The sequence below is a fragment of the Miscanthus floridulus genome, chromosome 5 (genome assembly GCF_019320115.1).
Source record: "Miscanthus floridulus cultivar M001 chromosome 5, ASM1932011v1, whole genome shotgun sequence".
NCBI classification, from domain to species: Eukaryota; Viridiplantae; Streptophyta; class Magnoliopsida; order Poales; family Poaceae; genus Miscanthus; species Miscanthus floridulus.
The window spans coordinates 20498617-20518212 of NC_089584.1; the positions used below are offsets into that span (position 1 = coordinate 20498617).

A 19596-nucleotide genomic window follows, 5' to 3' on the forward strand; every position below is an offset into this window, starting at 1 on the left:
AAAGGTCAAAAGGACGCCAAGAGCTCGGTTGCTACTTGGCTGTGTGTTATGTTGAATTGATCCGTTAAAAGTCAGTCCCTCTAGTGGGGTGCCCTGCCCTCCCTTTTATAGACCAAGGGGGAGCAGGGGTTATAGATGGGAGAAAGAGGAAAAAACCAAAGGTAGAGAAGGTCCTTCGGGAGAGCTGGGTCTTCCTTTTCCCGTGTGCCTGCCCTGCTAACATGGAAGACCATGTCAGGAATGGCGTGTTTGTTGATCCTTATAGGGCCGTGCCCTAGCTTCTGTCAGCAAGTGGGTGCGTCCCATCCTACATCGGCAGAGGGTGTGGCGTGTCAGAGGGCCAAGCTGCGACCCTTCGTGGAGTAGACGGGGAAGTGACCCTACGTCCGTCACTGTAGATGATGTGAATTCTGTCTTGGATCATAGTGGTTGCCGTATGCTTGTGTTAGTATCCACGTCCGAGGGCTGATGGCGGCGCCTACAACACTGTGGGACAAAAGTCGACGCCTACAACACTGTTCGGGCACTGTTAGGTCGGAAAGGGCTTAAAGCGCCCGTCCCATCGTATCCTGGCGGTGCCTTCCTGCAGGCGTATAGGGCATGACCCTCGATACTGCGGTTGACTCGAATGTCCTGTCGTACCCTGTGCTCGTCTTTACGAAGGATCAGGGTGCAGTCGTCGGGCGAGGCGGAGTCTAGCCCTTAGCCGTCGGGCGAGGCGGAGCCCGCCCTTAGCCATCGGACGAGACGGAGCCTAGCCCTCGGGGGTCGGGCGACGCGGAGCCAGCCCTCGGTGGTTGGGCGAGGCGGAGCCAGTCCTCGGTGGTCGGGCGAGACGGAACCAATCTTCCGTCGTTTGGACAAGAAGCGCAGTAGTGTTCTCGTCTGACCAGAAGTGTCAACGTTCGATGGTTATTAGTTCCACCTCATTGGGTACCCCGGTATTAGGTCCTCAACACCTATCCTTTTAATATTCTTTAAAAAATAAGTTAGAAACGCGCATGTATATTTTTCAAAAGAAAATGCTCACATATATTTACACACGTAGGCCTCTATAAAGATATTCCAATTCACCTCAATTCGAACCATCCAAATAGGTTATATACGAAATTCGTTCAAAACTGCCCCTTAGTTAGCAGACTTCACAATCGTCATGATTTGCATTCTGGCTCATTGTGACTGCCCCATCACATACCATACGAGGCTGCACATTTTTCCTGTGCACTTCCACCGCGTTGCTCCGGCGACTCCAGAAGACCAGAACCCAAACGATCGTGCCCATACGGCCACACCACTGGAGCACACGGCACATGCAGCTCATGACTCATGAGAGGTGGGCAGCGGAGCTCAAGATAATCACCGTATTGATGGAATGTTGTTTTCACATACATACATAATTTAAAAAAAAGCGTTTCATGGAGCAGTTCAGAATAAAGCTAAGTGTTCGCTACTCCATTTTTTTTTTAAATGCTCCATCAGAGCTTGTTTAAATGCACTTGTATCAATCTCAGTTTATGTACTAGAGTGAATTAGGGTGGATAGAAGTGCACCCAAACAAGCTCTTAGTGGTTTCAAACAAGACTTATGACTCTATGTTAGTGTTATAACATAGAAAGATTTTTTTAATAATGGAAAGAAAAATCGAGCTTCATCCTCTAGGAAGAGGAACCAAACAACCTTGTTACAAATACCACATGACAAATCCCAACCAGGTTTATTAAACAAAGCCGACTGATAAGTTAATTTGTGAAATAACAGGCCATCTAAAGGAGGCGAAAAGGCACATAACCACATTCTCCAACTCGTAGCACGCCTCTTACACTAACTTTTCTTTCTCCTTACACTATTGCAACTAGGCCCAAAACTGTAGCCCATATGTTCCATAAATAAGACCTACAAAAAAGGTTTTCGTCGACATTTGTCAAAAATAATTTCGCTTCTTGTTAGCCAAATACACAAGCAGATCATTGTTCCACCTGTCAATAAACAGGATCTAAAAGTTTTGTCCCTCGGAGAATACCAATTATTAAATAAGTTATAAATATTTAGGGATGGATTAAGACCGAGCACTATATGAACCGCCCTCCAGAGGAATCTAGTATAAGTGCATTCAAAGAAGAGATATTAAATGATTTCCGACTTATTAAAAAACAACAAGAGGTATCTGCACCCAATCTCTCTTTGACGAGTTACCTTTTAAAAAACTAAATGAAGATTTTAATCTTCAAAGGTATCTTTAAATGTCAAACTATTTGTGAAACTTTGTCGCTATTATTGTCTAGGAATTTATTCATCGAACTGCTTAGAAAATTTCATTCTTATGCAGGTGTCAAACAAACACATCAGAACCTGTTGCATATTTAGAATGTGCACTCTAGCAACTAGGTGATTCCATTCTAGTAATTTGTTGTCCATTAATGCTCCACTAGAAAGGTGGAGATGGGTAGAACTGTAGAAGAAGAGACTGTGTATCTAGTGCAGAGAAATCATGCATCGTGCATTGTTGAGAAAATGAGCCGTGTGCATGGTTGAAGATGGGCCATCTTTTGATAGTTTAATCGTTGACTATAAAGATGAAAAATTCATAGGCCTTAAATATAGCATTGTCCTTCCCATGTCACGCAAAATGCGGTAGAAAGTAGGATTAGTAGTAGGGGTACAAATGTGTCAAACCATTCGGGCCCAACCACCTATAAACAACTCTTTTTTTTTTTGAGGAATCAGGAGGAGCCAGAGGCTCCTACTATAATTTATTAATAAAAAGAAGTTGACAGAATAACAAAATTACAGAGGAAAAGGAAAAAGACAGCAAGCATGAATAAATTATGCTTGGACAAATGGTATCTTAGCAAATATTTAGGACATATCTTGTCACTCATATGGTGCTAAAAGACGTTCAACGCACAATCTTCATGGGTCTCATCATCTCGTTGTCCTCGTGGTCCAAAATCTGCATGTTTGAAACGGCCCGAAAGAAGATTAGGAGAGAATCGAGATCGAAAACCAAATCCATCAGACAAAACTGGGACGGATGCAGAGTGCAGAGGCAGAGGCGCGCAGTACTCACATGGCAATGGTACACGTAACCCGGACCAGTGGTGACGTCGAAGGGGAAGCGGCTCTCTTCCGGCGACGCGGCGTCAGTGAGCGGCTTGAATCGCACGAGGATCTTGGTCACGGCGCTGGGCCGCACCTTGAAGACGTTCTTCCACCCGCGCTCCTGCCGCGGCACGACGTGCCTCCGCCCGCCGGCCAGGTGGCGGTCGAGCCGGCACGCGCGCGCGTCGTTCCGGCGCTTCATGCAGTCCCTGAACTCGTCCACGCGCCGCAGCGAGCGCTGCTCCAGCACGGCGAACACCGCCAGGTGCACGTGCAGCGGGTGGTTGTCGTCCGTGAGGTTGATCACCTCCCACACCTCCGACGTGCCTTCCCTCGGCGTCTCCGTCACCGGGTCCATGTACGAGCGCCCGTTCAGGTACAGGTGCGTCGGCTCGTCCGTGCCGGCCTTGGTGTACTCGTACATGGTGATGCGCCGCGTCGTGGCCGCCTCGCGCGCGTCCGGCCTCGGGTAGTGCGGCATCAGCGTCGCCGGCACGGCCGAGGTGTCCGGCTCCGTGCCCGTGGCGCCGCCCTCGATCACGAACTTCATCACGGCGACGGTCTCCACCTTGTCTCCGGGGTCGCCAGGGTACGGCGCCGGGGCGTCGTCGCTGAGGACCACCGCGTCCGCGTCGGCGGCCGCCTCCGCGAAGTCGACGACGACGTCGGCGATCTCGGACGGCGCCACGAGGAACTTGTCGGTCGCCACGGGCCTGGCGAGGTACACCGAGTCGGACGCGACGTGCACGAAGCGGAGCCCCGCGGAGAGCGACAGGCGGAAGAAGCGCGCGTTGCTGGCGTTGAGGATGCGGAAGCGGTAGCGGCGGCGGCGCACGCGGAGGTACGGCCACGCCTTGCCGTTGACGACGACGACGGCGCCGAAGTACTCCGGCTGCCACTGCGGGTGCACGCTGGGGTTGTTGCCCGTGCGGTTCATGAACAGCGCCCCGTCGGCGGCGCGGAAGTCGCGGTCGAACAGCACCAGGTTCCGGTCGAACGCCTCCCCCGACGGCAGGTTCAGCGGGGCCTCCTCGGCGGGGCTGGCGACGCGGTACGCGCCCATGAGCCCCGCCAGGATGTTGACGCGCGTCAGGCCCATGGCGTGGTCGTGGTACCACAGGTTCCCGGGAGGCTGCCGGTTCGGGTACGCGTACGGCGGCGGCGAGAAGCTCGGGCCCGTGGCGGCGAGCCCGCTGGTGAACCAGGCCAGCGAGTGGCCGTCGGAGGAGGAGTGCTGCACGCCGCCGTGGAGGTGGACGACCGTGGGGACGCCGCGCCCGTCGGGCGCCGCCGCGGTCGTCAGCGTGGGGTCCCACGGGAGGAAGTGGCGCGCCGGGAGGTGGTTGGCCCACGTCACGTGCGTGGGGACGCCCCGCATGGCCACGATGGTGGGGCCAGGCACCGTGGCGGTCTCCTTGCTGGTGCCGTAGGCGAAGACGCGCGTCGCCGGAAGGTCGCGGTGGAATTTCTGAAACAAATCACGTAAAGAAAAAAGGCCACATAATTCAGGGTAGCGTTAATTTTTCACACTAGAAGTATTTTTTCAAAACTTTTGTATCGCGATGCTGACACACACATGATGCTGCTAGGAAAGTCTCCAAAAGGAGCCAGAGGCACACACATGATGCTGCTACGAAAGTCTCCAAAAGGAGCCAGAGGCCGAATGGGCTCCGATGAAAGCTGTGAATTATTGCCTGCTATTCATGATAAGGTGGGGCCGTGGGCCATGAGCTAACTCGGTTCAGTCGTCGTGGCCCGTGAGTGTGATCGACGATGCAGACTTGTGCCTCCACTTCACTATTCTTGATGGATTTTGTGCGCAAAAGAAAGTAAAAAAAAGTTTATTGGACAACCATGTGTTTTATGCAATTCCAACACATAAATTTTTTTGCACTATAAGATTAAAATCCAACAGCCTTCATCCTTCTTCTACCTCTAGTCTTCTTTTACCTTCAGACAATCACAAGATCATAGATCACATATTAAAAAAATAATTTTTTTCTATGGAAGGATAAATTATAGAGTGCACTGCTGGTGTCGCGTCATGAGTCGTCGCGTCGTGGTCCCCTGGCCGGTGCCGGTGCTGCGCTGTTGGTACTGCTGATGCACTGCTGATGTCGCGTCATGGGTCGTTCGTCATAAAAAAACGCTCTGCTGGTGCCTCGCCATGTGTTTTTTGTGCTGAAAAATTCATGTGTTTTTTTTTTGCTAAAAGTCTAAAACACATGTGTGTTGTATAGCATTTTAAAAAAAAAATACAGACCCCTCTTAATCTCAAACAATGAATAAACCAGTGGGTAAGAGATTGTGTAATGCTGTTGTCTGTTGGGACTGCCCGCTTGAAGTTAGTTCTGAAATTATCCAATATTCATATGGTTTAGTATCAATATAGAATTATAGATACCTATATTTGTATCTGGTTCTAATATGGATTCTAAATAAATGTATCTAGATTAGTTGTTTACTATTTTTCTCTATCCGATTTTATCTATATTAAAAAATGGCGAAACGTCCAACACTATCCATATTTGAGAAGAACAAAGTTCCTCATGAAATCATCTAAAACGTATAACTATGACTAATTAGCAACAAAAACTTATTGTTTTTAATATAACAAATGATATGCATCATTTAAACTGTTTAAAAGTTCTCTCTATGGCTAATAACAATATATTAATATAAACTAATGATATATAAAGGTTAATTTTAATTAACTTTAACTTGGATAACTATATTAGTTTTAAATAGTTGTTTTTTTATATATTGATTCAATTTTTTTTACATAATTTAATTATTTTTTTATATATATATTGAAATATTTATTTATAGTTTTACTTATTTTTATCTATTTACTTATTGAAACATTCAATAATAATATGTCATTTCAATAATAGTGGCTCCGTTCGCTTCGCTGAAAAAATAAACCGAAACACTGTTCCGGCTGATTTGTTGTGAGAGAAAAATACTGTTCCGGCTGAAAAAATAAGCTGAAAAGTACGGATTATAAGACAAGCGAACAGGACCTTGCTCTACTGAAACTATCCCTAAGAAATAGATACTTGTCTTAGAAGAATGGATCTAGCTCAGATCAGTTGAGGCTTCCCCTAATAATAAACCTTTAGACATTAGAGAGGCCATTGACTCAGAGAGTCAAAGGTGCTAATAACCGTCTATCTGTGCTTGACAGCTGTTGAGAGTTTAGCCTAAAAACTTTTTCAAAAGCTGAACAACATACGTTAGTGCTTACGAGTATGTGCGATCTTTTTCTAATTCAGGCTCCAATAATGCCGCTTGAAGACGATCCGGTAGATTCAGTGCAGAAGGCTAGCTTAACAAAAATAATATTGCCGAATTGACTGATTACTCTAGATGAATTGCTTTTATCAGTGGACGCCTAATTTAATTTAAGCATCTACGAAGTATGTTAATGAGTTTGTAAGTTTTTTGGTGCGCATCATGAGTCAGCATTTTGCCGTGCTGTTTCAACGACTCACTAAACACAAGCCTTACGCAGATATTGGACGCCGGGTCGTTGTTGCGAATTGTTCTAAAGCCTCGAATTTCCCTTTCGTATCACTCGTGTTTGACGTACTAAGTTGGACGATCTATCGTGATTCAAAGGACATCGACCATATCGAATACAACTATATATACATGCATATAATAAATTTAAATTTAAATTTAAATTCTACGAGACGACGAAAAACTATCTTAGTTTCTGACGAAAGTAAAGGATAGATTGATTTTCTAGGCACGGCGACACGTGAACCTAGCTAGCTTAAGAAACTAAGACATGTAATTTTTGTGCAGTACCCAGCCACGAACGTAGGTTTTTTGATAAAACTGGAGGGGCGAGGCCCCTACGCCACGAACGTAGGTAATAAGGTACATGTAACGTGGACATGTTACGAGTGCTTACCCAGGTGGTGTCGTACATGCCGATGGTGAGGTTGCCGGCGACGAGCGCGCCGCCCTCCGTGACGCCGTACCCGCGCAGCCTCGGCATGTCCGGCAGCTCGTCCACGAACTTCTCCAGCTGCCGCGGGTCCAGAAGGCCCCCCGCGCCGTCACTCTCCTCGCCCAGAACGAGCACCACCGCTGCCGCCTGCAACACCATCGCCACGGCGAGCAAGCAGGCGCCAGCAGGAAGCCTCCTCTCCCCCATTGCCGCAACAACCCCGAGGACCTCACTGACGATGTGAAGAAGAACAGGAGGATATATATCGGACTGATGCCTTGAGGAGACGGGGGAGGCTTTCTCAGTGGAGAGCTCGGACTTCGCTTCGCTGCTAGCTGCTGGTGGCAACTGGCACCGATGGACCTTTCAGCACTGTGCTGTTTGCTTCCTGGTTCTTGGTTTTGAGGGCACTGACCGATAGGTGACAAGAGAAAAATCTAGCGAGTGTCCGGGGGCAGGGAAAGAGACGGGCCCGGGCAGGAATCTCTCTTTAGACTGCTCTCGGGAGTGTCGACGATTTTTAGTGGACGAGGAATTTCACTTTTGCTGTGGGAAAGATGTGGCAATCTCTTCTCCCCTCGATTTTTTTTTGAAAAGTAGATTTCTTATTTCCAATTATCAAGCATCAGAACAGCAGTAGAAACTAGGAGCAACTTTTAAGCCAACTTTTTCTTGGGATGCATTTTCTTTAGGGACAAGATGGGATGGGATGATTGCATCCTAGTTTTCTGAGATGGTTTGATCTTACTTCATTTTTTTTTACGGAGAAAAACCCTGCTTTTATAAAGCACGTATAGGTACATTATATTGCTTGGATTACCAGCTTACAAAGAAGAGCCAAAGAAACAAAAAAACGTGCAGAGCAACGGCAACGCTACCTCCACTGCAGCTAAGGGACGGAGCTTACCAAGCTCAAAACACACTACCAAAACGATAAGAACACAAAGCAAGCTAGAACAAAAGCAAGATATCTAATAACGCCGCAGCTTCCTCCAAAGCCCCACCGATCGGACAGTCTTCAACAGAAATCAACCCGCGATCTTTTCGTTAGCCACAAGTGGAAAGTTGTTTCATCTTACTGTATCTCTTGGGTATGGACGCGGATGCCCAGATGTCCGAAAGATCCAATATCCATGTCCATTTTAGCGTAAATATGGATATCCGTATCCGTTTTCGATTTAAATATTAATGTTAAATGGATGTATCTGTATTCTCAATCGGATGCTACATATGTTGTCGGGGACCAATACTAGGGTGCCTGAAGAGGAAAGGCTAATAACCATCAACATTGATTCATCCGAGCAATCAAGAGCATGACTACAGCTCCAACCGACCCCAGGTGCGCAAGCTCCGCCTCGCCCGGCCTCTGAGGGCGGGCTCCGCTTCGCCTGACACCGAGGTCGCGGGCTCCACCTCGCCCGACCTCTAAGGGCGGGCTCTGCTTCGCCCGACCTCTGGGGGTGGGCTCCGCCTCGCCCGACACCGAGGCCACGGGCTCCGCCTCGCTCGACCTCTAGGGGTGGGCTCCGCCTCGCCCGACACCGAGGCCGCAGGCTCCGCCTCGCCGACCCTCGAGTTTGCGCTCCGCCTCCGCCTCACCCGACACCGAGGCCACGGGCTCCGCCTCGCCCGACCTCTAGGGCGGGTTCCGTCTCGCCCGACCCTTATGTTTTCGTTCCGCCTCGCCTGGCCTTTGGGAGGGGACTCCGCCTCGCCCGACCCCGAGGCCGGGGCATCCGTCTCGCCCGACAGAGACCCATACCGCCGCCAACCACTCCGGGTCCAAGCGAATGGGCCTGGATAAAAGCTTTGACACCAGGGAGGTGGCCGACACGCCCCGATATAACCCGTGGTCATGACGGGCCATACCTGAGGATTCACATCAGGAACAACGTCGGGCGTACCGGTGCTGTTCTGCCTAACCCTCGTACGGGCACTGACAGGCGCGTCAGTTCACCACGACGTCCGCCAGGATGGAGCGGAGCGCTACGACCAGGAGACGACGCCTGCGCATGGCGCCAGTGATGGATAGGGCCACGACGTAGAGCTGTCCCTGTTGACGTCTACAGGGTCGACGGGACCCGCGTGAAGGAAAAGAAGGACCCGGCGATCTTGGGGGACTTCTTCCCCTTCTCATTCTCCTCTTTTCCCTCGACTGTAACCCGTGCTTTTCCTTGGCCTATAAAAGGGAAAGCAGGGCGTCCCATGAAGGGCATCAAAAACCATCACACCGATTCGGACTCGAACCCCAAACCGATTAGAACACACAAGCACACAGCCGACAAGTGACCGAGCCCTCGGCATCCGTTCGCTCCTCTCACCAGAGACTTGGGACCTGTCCCTCTCTCGACCATTTGTAACCCCTACTATAAACTTTTAGTGCTAGTAACATGAGCAGCAGCAATGAACTGGATGTAGGGACATTCTGCCCGAACCAGTACAAAGCTCGTGTCCTCTTAGCACACCATTCGGGCCAGACACGCAATATTAGAAATTTACTAGCCGGTGGCAACTCAAAACACCGACAGTTGGTGTGCCAGGTAGGGGCCTTTTGCGTGTCTCGACATCCACACCAGGCCTCGGATGGCTAGTCACAACCTCAGCTGGGTCCCGGGCGCGCATGTGCGCTTTGGGGACCTGGACTTTATCGTCACGATGGAGTGAGAGTTGGCAATGGCTCCCGCCGCTGTCCAACCTTTCCACTCCGCCGACCTCGACGCGATCGCCGAGGCACTTGAGGAGCTACAGCTGCGCGCATCGGTGGCCCACGCCCCCAAAAGCGACTAGCTCCTCGACTTCGACTACGTGAGGTTAGAGTGCCAGCTCGGCACCTTCCTAGGACCCCGACCTTCCTGGGAGGACCTGTGCCACCTCACCTTCTCATTCGCCAACGTTATGGCATAGCATGCCGAAGGGGAGCCGCTCTCTCTAGAATATCCCATCCGAAGTGCCCCGACAGCGCTCCTATTCGGTCTCCGCAACGCCGCAGAGATCGTTGGCCACCTTGTGGCGCAACGCACGCCTCCTTTTCCCGTGAACGACGAGTTCATAGGGATGACCGAATATGTCGCGGAGTCTTTCCACGACCTCCTTGTGGAAGAAATAGAGTCGCCCTCCACCTCTGACTCCAGTAGGGGGAGCCATCACCCCTCTCGTGAATGTTTTATGGTAGGTACCTCCGAGGGACATGTCAAAAGCATCCATGAGGAGGAGGCTACTCTGACAAACGACCTCGATGATGATGTCGAGGGGATACTGATGAGGACATGACACCCATGCATATGACCATGTTTGGCACATGGTATGGAGGGGTAGGAGGCCAGCAAGGGTGTCCAAGTCAAGAAGGAGGCCTAGGGCTAATTCGGTTCGAGTCCCCGAGGTGGAGGCCCAAAGCAACTCAAGTTCGAGTCTGCCTCGGCCTCTAGGACCAGTCTACCTTAAACTGGTCACCCAGGATGCATCCGGACTCCATTTTCGACGATCCACATATGGATGGAAAGCTAATTTGATAAGGAAGCCAATCCAAGTGGTCTCACGTCAAAAGCTATTCAGAAGATCGGAATCCCCGTCCCCATTAAGTGATAATCAGAGCTAAGGTATACCATCAGGTTCGCATTTATTCCCTAGTTTTGAGTGTTTTGCATTTGTCCCATAGTCCAATGCCATACTTTTATTTCCTGTCCTAGAACCTTTTGCGCCATAGCCTTTGCATATTTCAGTTTCAGAGTCCGTCGTGTTGAGTTTGTGTTCGGGTCGAGGTCTTGTTGCTGGTTAGGTTGTGTTAGAGTCTAGTTCGTGTGTTTTCCCCCATCGTTTCCATCAAATCTTTGCTGCTGTGACCAATTTTGCGCACATTGTTCCCGTTTTGTCCTCTAATTCGGAGCCAATTCTTAAAATTGGTCTAGTTTTCGCATACGAACTCCGATTTCGACGTTCCATATATCAAAATCTACCAGAAAAAATTTCGGATCCGTCCATTTCTGGCGTTGCCGGGGTCAGAGAATTTTAATTTGGTCAAAAACTGGTCACAAGATCCTCTTTTCGTGGTCACAAGCTTTTTGTCGTTTTTGAGCACGTCTTCTGAAATTTCCACAGGCCACGTCTTTCACTTGTTTAGGCTTATATTTTCTATGGTTACTTCTTTTGTGCTCCTAAGTGAAAAAAAATATCAAAAAAATAAAAAGAAAAATTTGAAATTTCCCAAAAAAACAATGACAACCCAAAAAATTAGAAAAAGAGAGGGGTAAAAGAGGAACAATATCTAGAGGAGCACATAGAGAAGGTCAAAGTGAGCTGTATTAGCGTGTGCTGTCTGGTTTCTTGTTTGTGTTGCTGTTGCCATCCACTATACTTGTTTTTCACACCCCTGTCACCTTGCTATCCACCATACTTGTTTGTTACACACCTGGTACTTGGAACATTTTAGACCAGCAACAAGAACACATACTTTGGACTATAATTCAGCATTACTTTCTGTTATTGACTTGTGTGCCAGATATACATATTATTCTTTGTGTGCCTTCCAAGCTTCACAAACTCTTCAGATTAGTATAGAAAAAGGGCCTTGTAATCTCGGTACCACTGCCTCACAGGTATCATGAACAAGCCATCGGTTGTACCGCCCACTGCTTGTGTTGGTAAGAACTTTGTAAGAGCTTGATAAGACGCTTCCACTTGCTGTGAAAAGTGACACCACTACAACCACGTAATCATTTGATAGGGATAATACTTTTATGTTATCTTTTGCTGTCTTCTAACAATGATAAGTTGTTTGTATCCACCGACCTATGATGGTATAGGTGCTGATGAGTACATAGAGTGAGAAATTGCCATAGATAACATATTTGCTACTCGCTTTATGTGTCCAAGGAGGAAGGTAAAAATGCAGCTAGTGTTTTGTGACATTCTACTTTATCTTGGTGGAAGTCTTTAGATCCTTCTGATAAACCACAAACTTGAAATGATATGAAACTCCTTATGCGAGAAACCTTTGTTAATCCACCTCCTGTTTTGACTTGATATGCTAAGGTGCACCATTTAGAGGAAGAGTATTGTTATTCCTCTTGCTATGACTAACCTTCTGCAGGATAATGTCCATAAGCTAGAGGATGACATAGAAGAAAATAAGGAGCTCACAACCTCATATGCAAATTCAGAACCATCACTTCACAATGCACCTATTACTCCCACTAAGAACACAGGTAATGCTCATGGTGCTACACTCACGGAAGGTGAGAAATGTTTTAATGTACTAAATTTTTCCACAAACCATGCTATCATAGAACAATTGTTAGTGGAACCCTCTCTTGATTTATCTCTATCCCATGATAATCTGCTTGAAGTTCCTTGTGATAAAGATGAATTGGTTGATGATGCTTCGGTTTTACATGTTTTGGAACCAGTCACTTGTGCTGAAAATAAACATGTTATTCATATTGATAATAAAACTAATGAGTTCAAATTGTTGTCTTCTTTACATACTTTGGGTTATATTAAATTTGATGTTTTGTGTAACCTAGATTATTTAGAGGAGAGCCTTTTTAAATATGCTGATTTTCCTTGGTTTTCTAAACACACATATCATGTTATTGGCAAATATAACAACAAGGGACAATATATGATACATCGAGTATACATTCGTAGTAATATGAATTTTCCTTTTGTTGTACAAGGTTATGATCGTTTAGAGGGCAGCCATAATAATACAAACATTTTCTCATGTTCCTCCAAGAAACAAGTTCACTTCCAAGAAGGGGAGCATTGTTGGTGGCTACCTATGTCTGCTAGACCATCTATTCCTGCATTGTCTTTGGTTAGTTCTAATCTTTTATAGGATAGTGTTAACATACATCGTGTGCATTCGAATCATGGAGTCTACATGCTTGCTGAAATTTCTTGAAAACATGGTCACGTTCCTTCTCACACTTATTTCAGTTCTCTTTGTCTTTGCAACCCCGTTCTCCTTTATGTTGTGCAGGATCAGTTTCAAGCACAATCGACGCCGAGGACGGCTTTTCGTCAAGAAGGGGAGGATGACGAGGACATGACACCCATGCATATGACCATATTTGGCACATGGTATGGAGGGGTAGGAGGCCAGCAAGGGTGTCCAAGTCAAGAAGGAGGCCCGGGGCTAATTCGGTTCGAGTCCCCGAGGTGGAGGCCCAAAGCAACTCAAGTTCGAGTCTGTCTCGGCCTCCAAGATCAGTCTGCCTTAAACTGGTCACCCAGGACGCATTCGGACTCTATTTTCGATGATCCATATATAGACGGAAAGCTAATTTGATAAGGAAGCCAATACAAGCAGTCTCACATCAAAATCTGTTCGGAATCAATAGGAATCGTGGTTATAAGTCAGTGTCCAAAATCTGCCAGGGTGCTGCGACACCGTCTTTTGGTCCGTTGGACCATGTATCATGTTTGGGCCCATTAGGGGCGCATCCAGGGGTCTTGCGTGACCCTAGAGTCTTCATACATAGCCGCCACTCCTCCATTAGGGTTTGGGTTTTGCTTAGATTATTCTACCAAGAACAGTTTTGCCATTCATCGGTTTGTGAGACCCTAGCTTCATGAGATTAATCAGTCATCTGCAATTTAGTTGTGTTCTTTCTTGTTCTTGCTTGTGTTCTTTGTTGCGTAGATAGGGATTAGCCTTCTTGGTGAGGTCAACCTAGTCCGTGACTTGGTTGATAACCAAAGGAGCTGTGGTGCTAAGATTGCAGGGCTCGATCTTTTGATCTAAAGCCGGATCGGTGTGTCATTCTCCGCCACAACGATAGTTACCTCTATCTGACAGAAGATTGGGATAATTTAAGCAAAACCCAAACCCTAATAGAAGAGTGGCAGCTGTTTATGAAGACTCTAGGGTCATGCAAGACCCCTGGACACGCCCTTAATGGGCCCAAGCATGATACATGATCCAACGGACCAAAAGACGGTGTCGTAGCACCCTGGTAGATTCTGGAAGCTGACTTGTGACCACAATTCCTGTTGATTCCGAATAGCTTTTGATGTGAGACCACTTGGATTGGCTTCCTTATCAAATTAGCTTTCTATCCATATGTGGATCATCGAAAACGGAGTCCAGATGCGTCCTAGGTGACTAGTGTAAGGAAGACTGGTCCTGGAGGTCGAGGCAGACTCGAACTTGAGTTGCTTTGGGCCTCCACCTCGGGGACTCGAACTGAATTAGCCTCGAGCCTCCTTCTTGACTTGGACACCCTTGCTGGCCTCCTACCCCTCCATACCATGTGCCAAACATGGTCATATGCATGGGTGTCATGTCCTCATCAGAACGGGGCCGAGGTAGTTTTAGGGATCGGGCAAGACAGAGTCGTGGATCCTGGCATCGGCGCAGCCGAGGCAGTTTAGGGATCAGGCGAGATGGAGTTGCGGATCCTAGCGTTGGACATGCTGAGTCAGCTTAGGGATCGGGTGACATAGAGTTCATGGATCCTGGCATTAGGTGTGCTGAGGCTATCTAGGGATCGAGCGAGATGGAGTCATGGATCCTAGCGTCGAACAGGGCTGAGGCAGTTTTAGGGATCAGGTAAGACAAAGTCATGGATCCTAGCATCGGCGAAGCCGAGGCAGTTTAGGGATTAGGCGAGATGGAGTCACGGATCCTGGCGTCGAACATGCTGAGGTAGTTTAGGGATCGGGCGAGATAGAGTCGTGGATCCTGGCGTCGGCGCAGCCAAGGCGGTTTAGGGGTTGGGTGAGACAGAGTCACGGATCCTAGCATCAGACGCGCCAAAGCAGTTTAGGGATCAGGCGACATAGAGTTCGTGGATCTTGGCGTCAGGCGCGCTGAGGCTATCTAGGGATCGGGTGAGATAGAGTCGTAGATCCTGGCGTCGATAGGGCCAAGGCAGTTTTAGGAATCGGGCGAGATAGAGTCATGGATCCTGGCATCGAGGCAGCCAAGGTAGTTTTAGGGACCAGGTGAGATGGAGTCATGGATCTTGGCGTCGACGTAGCCGAGGCAATTTTGGGATCGGGTGAGATGAAGTCGTGGATCCTAGTGTCGGTGTAGCCGAGGTAGTTTTAGGGATCGGGCGAGATGGAGTCATAGATCCTGGCATCGGCGCAGCCGAGGTAGTTTAGGGATCGGGTGAGATGGAGTCGTGGATCCTAGCATCAGGCGTAGCCGAGATAGTTTAGGTGTCTTGAGCCCCTAAGCCCTGTTGGGTTTGGTAGGGGTCGGTTGAGTTTTGTGCGTTACCCCATCTGCGGTTTCTCGCAACCGGAGGGGCTGAGCTAACGTCGCTTGCCTCGATGGCTCGAGTGACGCGCTTGGTGAGCTCACTAACGGGCATGTTCGAGTGAAATCTAGGTCCATTGTTCATGATGGGGTCGGCATAGCCCTCATGTGGCACTCCACTGCTCCTTAACCTATAACCCAGCAGATGCCTAGGTTGTTCTAGAGACCGACCTAGGTGGCTCGCTAGCCTCCCCTCGATGGAGATTCTATGGGTTTGGCGGAGGTTAGGATAGAATGAGAAGGTTGAGATGACCTTGTCTGCTTCGGGGTAGACTAGACGAGGGCCACTCGGGGCTCATCTGTGTTTTCTCCCCTGGCTCTGTTTGACGCGAGGCATCCATGAGCCCTTCTTGGGCCGGCCCTCAAACCCCAGTCGATCGTTGCTCATGTTGAATGATGCAACTACCGCTTCGTGACGCAACATAGAGTGTTGTGATGCATTTAATTGCCTATGCAATGCCTCAGATGTATGGAATGAATGAATGCGTGTATAGATGAAATGAATGATTATATAAAGAAATAGTGGGGGTTTGGTAATATTACCTTGATGACTCGAGTGATAGGGTTTGAGGAGCTCCAATCGGAAATGTTCGATCGGGATCCGTGTTTGTCATTCATGATAGAGTCAGCATGGCCCATATGGGGCATCCCTTTGCTCCTTACTTGTCTCTCGGTGTTTGCCTGAGCCATCCAATTGACTCAGGAAGCCCGATGGTCTCTCCTGGGCAAAGATCCTATAGTTGGGCCTTTCCAAGTCCCACCTGGGAAGGTGGAGGGCCGCCTAAGCGTAGTGGCGCCTTGTTTCTTGCGCCTAGCATGCAGTAGTGGTGGGTCATACCTAGGCCATGTCCTGTCTGACCAGGTACCGTTTCGTCGGGCAGGGTGCATCCCATCGGTCAGGGCGCGTCCCATTGTTTTCCCATCCACATTGAATAGGGGAAGGGAGGGGGTTTCTCACCCCAATCCTTTTGTCTTTCCTCAAGTGCTCCGCTTCTTCTTTAAATAGGGGAAGGGAGATGGAAGAGAGAACTCATAGATCCATTTGTGATTTTGGAGCACAATGTCGAGCTAGAGGTCATCCAACGTAGATGAGGTGGTGCTGGCCGCCTTCGCCGAGAAGGGGCTGCTTCCACCGAAGGAGGTGGTGCACTAGGGGGTACTACACGTCGTTGGTTTCATCACCGTCTACAGGGCTTTCGTTGGGATGGAGCGGCACATGGACTCCTTCTGGTGAGTCTTCTCCGGGCGAGCCTTGTCGAAGAGGAAGACACTCAGGACTGCACCAGTGGGAGGTTTCACCCTTACAGCTGCTTAGGTTAGCTAGTTCATAAAGTTTGATGAGACATCCTCCAGCCACAGCTGCCATACTTTGGTGGGCAGCGTTCCTATCTAGGAGCTGCCTCGACTGCATGAGAAGGTCAGGAGCTCCATGAACTTCTGCTGAGCATCTATGGGTGCGATGCTCTTGAGGTACCCATTGCGCTCGCCAAAGTCAAGGGAGCAGAATCGGGTGGGGCCCTTGTGGTGGTGGTTATGTTCGATGGCATGTGCCGTGGCCTCACCTTTGGCATTAGCCGATGCCACTGAGCAGCCACAGTAGCATTTGGAGTAGAAGTAGTCTGGAAATGTAATCGCTAAGTTCATGGGGGAGCCCCCGTGTGAACAATTTTTTGTATCAATAAATGCATCAGTTCTGCTTTGTGATGGAATCACTATCCGTTCCTTGCTTTTATCCTAGCATAGCTTTGTTTTTATCCTTTCTTTTTTGCACCTACTCGTTCATTCCGTAGGCCGCAACTTTAAGAACCTAGGTGTGGCCCACGAGGCGAGGCTGCTCATAACCATAGGTCGTGGCAGGGTGTGCTCAGTCAGGAGTAAAAACAAAGTCACATAGGGTAATCAAAGGAATGGAATGCCCTTTCGTTCGAGAAAAAAGTTTTTACCATGTGCTAGTAAAACGGAAACAAAGAGGTAGTATTTAGTATTGGTAGTTTTTAATATTGTACCCTCATGGACCCCCTATGCAACTTGGGCTAAAAGTGTTCAGGTTGGGGTGCTTTTATAGGAACAAGTGTTGAATAAAAGTGGTAAGACCGAATTTAGGGGAAAACAACATAGTTGTTCAATGTTCCAAGTGTTGGTTAGAATGTTGCCGTTGTCGTCCTTCAGTTGGTAGGCGCCCGGTCGGATCACCTCGGTCACCGTATAGGGACCTTCCAATGGTGGAGAGAGTTTGTGTTTCTCCTTCATTGATTGGGTCCTTCGGAGTATGAGATCACCGACTTTGAGCATCCTCCCCCTGATCTTCCTTTCATGGTACTTGTGAAGAGTTTGCTGGTAGCGAGCACAGCGGACAACGATTGTCTCACGAGCCTCCTTGAGTAGGTCGACTGCGTCTGGCTGAGCCTCCATGGCTCAGTCGCGGTCGAAAGCCTTCACACTTGGGGTGCTGTGGTCGAGGTCAGAGGGCAGCACTGCTTCAGCTCCGTAGGCCAGGAAGAGGGTTGTGAACCCTGTGGATCGGTTCGGGGTTGTTCTCAGGCTCCAAAAGATTGCTGGGACATCTACAACCCATTGCTCGGCGTACTTGTTGAGTCTGTCGAAGATGTGTGGCTTGAGTCTTTGGAGGACCATGCCATTGGCACGCTCGACCTGAACCTGACCGTTAGTACGTGGATGTTTGACCGAGGTCTAGTCGATTCTGATGCTGTATCCATCACTGAAGTCTAGAAACTTCTTCCCAGTGAAGTTAGTCTCGTGGTTAGTGATGATATAGTTAGGAATGCCAAACCAATAGATGATGTCAAGTAAGAATTTGACCGCCTCTTCCGAGCGGATGTTGGTGATGGGCTTGGCCTCTATCCACTTAGTGAACTTGTCGACCACTATGAGCAGGTGAGTGAAGCCGCTCAGGCCCTTTTTGAGGGGTCCTACCATGTCGAGGCCTTAGACCACGAATGGCTAGGTGATGGGGATGGTTTGAAGCTCCTGTGCTGGCAAATGAGTTTGCTAAGCGTAGAATTGGCATCCCTCAGACCTGCGAATGACCTCCTCTGCATCTCGTAGTGTGGTGGGCTAGTAAAAACCTTAGCAAAAGGCTTTTCTAACCAGCAACCTTGGGGCCACATGATGTCCGTAGATCCTGGCATGGACCTCAAGGAGGAGCTGCTTCCCCTGGTTGGTAGGGATGCACTTCATGAGGACCCTCGATGGACTCTGTTTGTAGAGTTCATCACCGAGCGCGACGAAGGTCTTGGTGCATCGAGCAATCCATTGGGCTTCAGTCCTTTTGGGTGGGAGAACCTCCTCAAGGAGGTAGGCGAGTAGCGGGGCTCGCCAATTGGTTTGATCGAGTGCCAACATGGCGACATCAGTAGGCGACGTCATCATGCAGGCACTGGGGTCGGAGCCCCCGAGCGCCGGCTTGGTGTCGGGGTTGGAGGCCCCAAGCGCTGGCTTGGCATTGGGGTGTGTCTAGATCGGACCTTCTAGGATGTGGGCGGATGGCTCATGGAAATCATTGATGAAGATCCCGCTCAGAGACGGATCCCGCCTGGCGGCCAATTTTGCGAGAAAAACAGCGGCATCATTGTCCTTTTGGGGGACGTGATGTAGCTCGATCCCCTAGAATTTGTCCTTAAGCTTACGCACCTCCTTATAGTATGCTACCATGAGGGGGGTTTTGTAGGAAGACTCCTTCATGACTTGGTCAATGACTAACTTCGAGTCACCACGGACGTAGAGTCGTATAGCACCAAGCTCGATGGCGATGCGCAGCCCATTGATGAGGGCCTCGTATTTTGAAGTGTTGTTTGAGGCCAAGAAATAGAGGTGGATGGCATAGCGGAGCCTACTCTCGTCCGGGGAGATCAGAACCACTCCAGCCCCTGAGCCGAGCTCCATTATGGACCCATCAAAGTACATTGTCCAGTACTTGTGGGTGACATCCGGGGTCAGTAGCTGGACCTCCATCCATTTGGTGACAAAATATGTGAGAGCCTAAGATTTAATAGCAGTATGGGGATATACCTAATGTCGTGGCCCATGAGTTCGAGCGCCCACTTGGAGATCCATTTCGTGGCGTCGCGGTTGCAGACGATGTTCCTGAGCAGGTATGAAGTGAGGACCGCGACTTTGTGGTCGATGAAGTAGTGCAGGAGCTTCCGGGTCACCATTAGCATGGCGTATAAGAGTTTCTACACCTGGGGGTACCAGACCTTGGGGTCGGTGAGTACCTCTCTGACAAAGTATACGGTCCACTAGATCTTAAGGTGGT

General features: G+C 49.0%; 1 protein-coding gene across 1 annotated transcript; it reads right to left on the reverse strand.

Moving 5' to 3' along the window:
- Positions 1-2655: 2655 nt before the first annotated feature.
- On the reverse strand, positions 2656-7460 carry LOC136449640 (multicopper oxidase LPR1 homolog 2-like). The gene is made up of 3 exons (XM_066449751.1): positions 7019-7460; positions 3068-4567; positions 2656-2950 (listed from the first exon to the last, which is right to left on the reverse strand). Exons 1-3 carry the CDS (start codon positions 7262-7264, stop codon positions 2897-2899), a joined length of 1800 nt encoding a protein of 599 aa, XP_066305848.1. The 5' UTR covers positions 7265-7460; the 3' UTR covers positions 2656-2896.
- Between the last annotated feature and the right edge of the window lie 12136 nt (positions 7461-19596).